The 7,519-nt window shown below is 46.2% G+C and overlaps 1 protein-coding gene across 8 annotated transcripts in view; it reads left to right on the top strand.

Moving 5' to 3' along the window:
- Slc24a2 (solute carrier family 24 member 2) overlaps positions 1-7,519 on the top strand; it is a 351,643-nt gene that overhangs the window by 211,033 nt on the left and 133,091 nt on the right. For all 8 annotated transcript variants that reach the window (XM_029539915.1, XM_021200589.2, XM_029539914.1 and 5 more), the window contains one exon: positions 3,252-3,395. In XM_029539915.1, the coding sequence (XP_029395775.1) occupies positions 3,252-3,395 (144 nt within the window). The remainder of the gene's footprint in view (positions 1-3,251; positions 3,396-7,519) is intronic.

Below are 7,519 nucleotides of genomic sequence, written 5' to 3'. Positions count from 1 at the left end.
TGTGTGTGTGTGTGTGTGTGTGTGTGTGTGTGTGTGTTAAGCATTTCTCTATACATCCTAGGCAAACCTACCACTCACCATATAGCCCAGACTGGCCTCGAAGACTGGAATCCTCCTGCCTCAGCTTTCAGGAGTACTAGGATTATAGTTATAACCCCACCCCACCCCCTGCTAAGTAATGTGTTTTCCTCGAAGGTTCTTTTATATCAGAAATTGCAAGGAGCTAAAGAGTTAGTCACTAGCCTAGTTTTGTGTAACCATATGGCTTATACAGGACCCCAGCAGACAGAAAACCATGTTGAGTCTTTATATCAAAATATCCCTTGGATTCTTTCTGGCATAACCTGCTCTCCTTGCCTTGTTCTCTAGGGGCTTTCTTCAGACACTTTAGGAGGCAAGTGTGGGTCATCACAAGGTCAAAGCTAGCATGCCACACACAATTCAAAGCTAGCAACACACACACAAGTTGAAGCTCGTAGCCCTGACCTCAATGGCCTCTTGCTTGGAGACAAGCCTAAATTCGAGCATTGCATCTCCTGCTCAGGCAAAGACAAAATAGGCCCTGAACTTGGAACAGTGTGTTCTTCTGCCATGTCTCTAACCAGCTTGCAAGCTGTTGCCCCTTGAGCGGGAGTGAGATTTTCCTGGCAAGAAGACAAGAAGTTCTTCTGAAGTGTTCTGACAGCTTGCTCCTGAGGACCCTCTCTCATCCATCCCAGGGTCCTAGGCTCCATCACGGCCCTGCAGCAGGAATTGTCTCCCACCCGCACCCCCACCCCATGAAGGGTGGAGATTCCCATTGGCATAGCCTAAGACACAGACTCTTCTACTCCACTCCTGCCCTAGCAACAGCCTCCTTAAATGCCACCCTTGGACCCTCATGCCACCCAGCTAACTGTTTGCACTGGACACTGGTGTGTTTAGAGCTTAAGCATCCAAACAGACAATTATTTTCTGCTATTTGCTAGTGGCACTGCCTGCCTGGTGACTTTGGCAGATGGAGAAAAGAGCTAATCCGTAGGTTACAAGCAGAAGGTTATTGATGAAATGTCACCATCTGTTGGTGTCATTAAAATGATATGAGTCATAAAGCGTTGCTTTTGGTTTTTTGGTCTCTCTCTCTCTCTCTCTCTCTCTCTCTCTCTCTCTCTCTCTCTCTCTCTCTCTCTCTCTCTCTCTCTCTCTCTCTCAAAAAGGATAGCTTGGAGTTTAGGGAGAAGTTGTTAAGTTGTGGATGGAGGTGGGGTCAGAATGGGGAGGGGAGGCTACCCCAGACGAAAGAGCTTGATGAGCCAGCAGATGAGCTGATCAGGGAAGCCGATCCTCTGCCAGGTTTAACCCTGTATGTACATGGTATGAGGTGAGGTGCCCATGAAGGCTGGCATAGTACCTCAACTCTCCATGCCTACTTCTTGGTGCCTACTACCAGGTCGTGGATGGGAAAGTCATTCATTTGGTTACATGAAGAAGACCTCATTGGAAGAAAATGTGATAGGCCCCCAAACTTCTTAGTCTCCACTGCCCCGTGACACACAGATTCTTGTACCCAGATGGCACTGTAGGTATGAAAGCCCATAGGGGATGGTTGTCTCTACAGGTCACCTCTCCTCCAAGGATGATGAGGTGGCTAAGATTAGGGACAGCTTTCAGGAGAGAGTAAAGACATTGTGGACAGAGTGGCTTCTGCATCACATGAACAAATGGGTTGGAGAGGGTTGCAGTATGTGTTTGATGAAGGTTTGGGTAACCAAAATGCACCGTCAACTTCTTTACCTAAACCCACAATTCTCTCCGATTTGTACTTTGTGGATTCTTACCCACTGCCACAAGCCTGTTGTTTTCAGTCTTTTCCAGTATGGCTTCCAAGCTCTTGAATTTTTTTTTTTTTTTGAGATCTTTTGTCCATCCCTAATGTGCACCAGTAAATAAATTGGCAGTGGTATTGCTGTGGGTCCATACATACCCAACCATGACCTCTAGTTAAGTACTTTTGTCCCTTAAGCCATCCTGCCCAAACCTTTGCCACCTGCCCTTCCTTAGGAACACAGACACTGAAGGAGTCCAGCCCAGGTGCTTAAAACATGTGCAAAAGCCTGAGGATGCTCTCTGTGCTATCTAAAGGAAACGTCACTGCAAGAGCACTTATTGATATTTTTAGATCTGGTGCTCTGTCCTGCTGCTGCTCTGTCTATTCTAAACAAGCAGGTCAGCAGCGATGGGTGGTGTCAGCAGTGCTGTGGTGGTGACACTATGGCCCCATTTCAGGGACCAATGGTCATCCTGCTGGGTAAATCCACCTTTTATCTCTTCTGCCCCTGGGGCTTGAGAGCTGCTGACTGCAATAGAAGCCACCAAACCACTGGGAGCAGGCTGCCACAGCAGAGACTGGAGTGTCGGGCAGGGTTGATCCCATGGTATGCTTCAGTCCTGTTTTTCTGAGTCCTGAGGCATGTGTTTGGAAAGGTGCCTTTAGTGACGAATGAAATGGTTTAGAACTCACCCCGTTGATTAAGCAAGTTAGGAACACCCGTGCAGATGTGCTGAGCTTATTCTTGGGTGGGAGACAAGTGGCAAGGACCTCTCAGGGTTATCACTGAACTGTTTCTGAAGTGAGTTCTGTGTGCCTGGTGAGTTGGAGAGAGAGAGAGAGGAGGGGAAGGGAAGGGGAAAGCAAGAGATTTTCTTTCTTTCTTTCTTTTTTTAACCTGTGTTCTTCCTTCCAAGGTGTCTGAATCACAGCCCTAGGGAAAAGGAGATGGGGTCACAGGTCGCTAGATCAGCAGATATTGTGAATGGTAAAATAGTCATGAAGGGAGATTCTTTGTTTTTGAAAGGATGAGGTGAATCATATCAAAGCACATTACATTCAAATATCATAAAGAAGCCCATTGTTTTTACAGTTGAATAAGAGACACAGTTGGATCAAAAAAAAAAATGTCATGAGTAATAACTATGGTTGATGCTAAATAATCAGTTGATAAACATGAGAGGCCATAAGCTATCCCCCAAGGAATGAAAAGAAACTCCTAGAGTGCTCTGGGGCGGTGGGGAATGGAGAGCTGCTTGTTCCTAGGCCTCAGGCTGTGACAGATGAGCTGCTCCTTCAAAAGAAAGCCCATGAAGGCAGTCGAGGTGGCTTGGGAAAGCTTAAGTGGGACTCAAGAGGACCCTCGCTTGTTCTGTGGTCCTGCCGTTTGTGACCCTGTAAGTCCCCTTGTCTGCTTGTTTATCTCTGTCCTCTTGTTCTACAGAAGGCCACAGAGACTGCCGAGGAAGAAGATGACCAGCCCCTCAGCCTGTCCTGGCCAACCAACCCCCGCAAGCAGGTCACCTTCCTAATCGTTTTTCCCATCGTGTTCCCTCTCTGGATCACCTTACCTGACGTCCGCAAACCTGTGAGTGAACCCCTGTAGAAACAACTCCGGTGTAAAAGCCTGGTAGCCACCATAGTCTGTTCCCAGTTGTATTTAAAGAGAAAGGTGAGGTGATGTGCATGTAAGCCCCTCCTCAGATACGCCTGAAACTTCAATCACAGTGATTGCTCAGTGACTAAACCCCAGAAACCAGAAGTGTGAAACCACCACTTTATTCTGCTCATGGATCCTATGGGACAGGAGTTGGAGTGGGTACACTGGGAATGGTTCATCTCTACCCCAGGCAGATCTCTGTGGGTTCAAGGCCAGCCTGATCTACATAGTGAGTTCCAGGACAGCCAGGGATATGTAGAAAGAGCCTAACATTTTACAAAGGAAGAGAAAGGTAGTGGCCTTCACCTAGAGGCAAGAAAAGTGACTCAGTGGCTAAACTCGCACACGCTGCTTTTGCAGAGGACCTAAGTTCAGTTCTCAGAAACCACAGTAAGTGGCTAATAGCCACTTGTAACTCCAGCTCTGGGGATGCTGTCTTCTGGATTCTGAGGGAACCTGCAGGCAGGTATGTCCAAACCCAGGCGTAGATACATACACAATTTTCAAAAATTAAATCACAAAAAAATAGTTGACCTGGAATATATACCAGTGTCACATGCCATATGAATCTCTCAATGAGAAAAATGTCGAAGAACCAGAATCCATCATAGCGATTCTCTCTTAAGGAGTACAACTCAAGGTCCAAGCAGGAAAGCAATTTCTGTATTTTCTTAAATTTTCTTTTGGCTATATATTGGATTTAAAACATAATTTAAATAATTGCTAATGCCTACATGTATGATATTCCTTCTACAATTGTATTGCCATCAATATAACCAATATTATTATTTAAAATTGTTAGATGTCAGGGCTGTGAATGCCATACATACCATTAGCAAAATGCTATCTGAGTGCAGACGAAGCAAAGGAACATTCTCTCCCAGGGCTGGCAAACTCAGATCCTGAACCGTTAACATTTGCCCTGGAGGTGGGAACGCTAATGAGGGCAACAGTGCATGGGCATCAACACACACATGACAGAAGCGTGTACCTATCAGGCATCAGATTCTGCACTGATATTTTCAACAGACCACATCGTAAGATCTCCAGAAACATCTATAATAGAATATACATATATTATTGGTGAAAGAAAAAATATCAGCTCAGGAACCCCAAGACCAAGTTCTCAGCCAGGACAAAGGAGATTTATTTGCCCCAAAAGGAAAAAAGGGCAGGGAATAAGAGACAAGGACCGGAGATAAAGGAAGAGGAAGAAGGAGAAGGGAACAAGGGAGAGGTGTAGGGATATTTATCCCAGAGGGGAATGGGCAAAGGACTTCCTCTGGCTAGAGAAGAGACAGACTGGCCCATAGGAAAATTGTAGTTTATAAAGGTACAAGGGGAAACCCTGTGTTAGGATGAGGTGTTTAATTTTAATTGGTCCTGTAAGTTAGGGGGCTTTTGATTGCTGGACCTTTGTAGTCAGCCTCAGGAGGAGGAAGTAATCAAATAAGGGAACAGACCTTGGGGGCCAGCTTTAGGAATATAATCTAGTGGGTTTTAGCAAGGCAGAGGGAATAGGAGAGAAGGACAAGGCCTGCCAGAGCCGTGCTCACCAGACTGTGAGGGCAGGCTGCACGGTGAAGAGAGTTCCGTCTTCTCATCAGTCAGACTTGCCACAACTGAGCTGTGAGATGTGATAGTTAATCCTCACTGTGAACTCCACTGGACTGAGAATCACCTAGAAGGCTTGTGAGACACACCCCTCGGTAGGTCTTCAAAGGTGTTCCAGGGAGGACAATGGAAGGGGACAGACCTGTCACGGGGGTAGATGGAATAAAAGGGAGAGGAGACCACCAGAGCCCCCAGCATTTCCTCTCTGACTCTTGCCCGCTTGAAATGAAGATCAGCCCTACCATGCACTTCTGCTCCCAAGATGCTCTGCCCAAGGGCACAGAGCAAAGCAACCGTTGGCTCTCATTAGCCAGGTAGCCTCTGGACCATAGCACATTTCGCCATGAAGCCTGCCCTCAAGGGCTGATGGAGCTTGCTTTCTCTGTTAGTCTCTTTTCTAACTGCTGGGACTGGCTACCTGGCAGAAGCGGCCTAAGGAAAGAAGGCTGGATTTTTGGCTTGTGGTTTTTAAAAGGATAAATTCCATCAGGTCTGGAAAGCATGACCAGTTGGCCTGAGGCAGCTGGTCACGTGACGCTCACAGTCAGGAGCAGAGAGAGGTAAATACTAGTGCCCACCAATTTCCTTCTGTTGACCCGCCTGGGGTCTCCATAGGATGCTGTCACCCACATGCAGGGTGAGTCTCCTCTTCTCAGTTATACCTCCTTGGGTGTGCCCTCAAAGACAAACCCAGAGGTCTCTCTCCTATGTGATTCCAGATCCTGTCAAGACAATGAAGATTAGCCACCACCTTCCTTGCTTCCTCCCAAGCATCAGCTACAACATGAAATGGTCCGTTCTCTGTCTTTTTCTGGGTTCGGTGTGCTGTTCCAAGCAGAAATGAGACTACCAAGGGAACGTTTAGTTATGTTCAGATTTCCTCAGCAAATAGTCAGCACTAAGAACCACATAGTCCCTTAAAGAGTATAATAAACACAAAATTCATAGTTTAATAACTAAACCAAGGTATGCTTGCTGTGATGGACAGTTTTATGTAACTCGATACAAGCTAAAGCTGTCTAAGAGGACGGAAATCAGATGAGAAAATGCTTTCATAAATGGAGCTGTAGGAAAACCTGTAGGGCATTTTCTTAATCAGTGATTGATGGAGGAGAGTCCAATCTGTTTTGGTGCTGCCATCCCTGGGCTGGTGATCCTGAGTTCTACGAAAAAGCAGGCTGAGCAAGCCATAGTGAGCAAGCCAGTAAGCAGCATTGCTCCACAGCCTCTGTGTTAGCTCCTGCCTCCAGATTCCTGCCTTGTTCAAGTTTCTGTCCTGACTTCCTTTAATAATCAACAGTAATGTAGAAGTATAAGCCAAATAAATCCTTTCCTCCTCAAGTTACTTTTAGTCAGAGTGTCTCATCATAGTGATGATGACCACAAGTGAAAAACACTTGCATAGAACTCAAAGCAAGATTTCATAGCAACGGCCAGAGGAGACTAGAGCCTCAGCCCACACTCCTGTCAAGCTCACTCCACTGCCCTGACTGTGGTAGTTTGTTTCCCCTCTCCTATCTTATAGGGGCAACCTCGGGAAATGCATTTCTCCAGACCCCATTTTTGTCAGCTATTAATAAAGGTTTCTAAGATGCCTAGATTCCCTACCAGCCTTAGCATTCCGTGATAGAGAAAAAGCAAAAAAATAAAGAGATCAGCCTCAATACAATATTGCAGAAGGAGACTATATAACCCAGCTTATCCACGATAGTCTCAGCTTACTCTGAGAGCACACAGGTTGGGAGAAAAGCTATGTGGACCTCCCTGCGCACACAAGAGGCAAGGTAAAATAAACCTTGCCTGTAGATACCCAACCAATTAAGATGTTTCCTGGTCATGTTTATTACAGGGGACTTTTATTAGATTGTTTCTTTTTTTATTTTTTCTCAATATTTGCTTTTTTATTATTATTATTATTTTCTTTATTTACATTTCAAATGCTATCCTGAAAGTTCCCTATACCCCTCCCCCTGCCCCCTGCTCCCCTACTCACCCACTCCCACTACTTAGCCCTGGCCTTCCCCTGTGCTGGGTCATATAAACTTTGCAAGACCAAGGGGCCTCTCTTCCCAATGATGGCCGATTAAGCCATCTTCTGCTACATATGCAGCTAGAGACTCGAGCTCAGGGGGTACTGGTTAGTTCATACTGTAGTTCCACCTACAGGGTTGCATCCCCCTTCAGCTCCTAGGGTACTTTCTCTAGTTCCTCCATTGGGGGCCCTGTGTTCCATCCAATACCTGACTGTAAGCATCCACTTCTGTGTTTGCCAGGCACTGGCCTCACAAGAGGCCACTATATCAGGGTCCCTTCAGCAAAATTTTGCTGGCATGTGCATTAGTATCTGGGTTTGGTGGCTGATGATGGGATGGATCCCCGGATGGGGTAGTCTCTGGATAGTCCATCCTTTAATCTTAGCTCTAAATTTTGTCTCTGTA

Source organism: Mus pahari, chromosome 6 (assembly GCF_900095145.1).
Source record: "Mus pahari chromosome 6, PAHARI_EIJ_v1.1, whole genome shotgun sequence".
NCBI lineage: Eukaryota > Metazoa > Chordata > Mammalia > Rodentia > Muridae > Mus > Mus pahari.
Note: the sequence above shows the minus strand (reverse complement) of the source record. Positions and strands in the feature narration are given on the sequence as shown.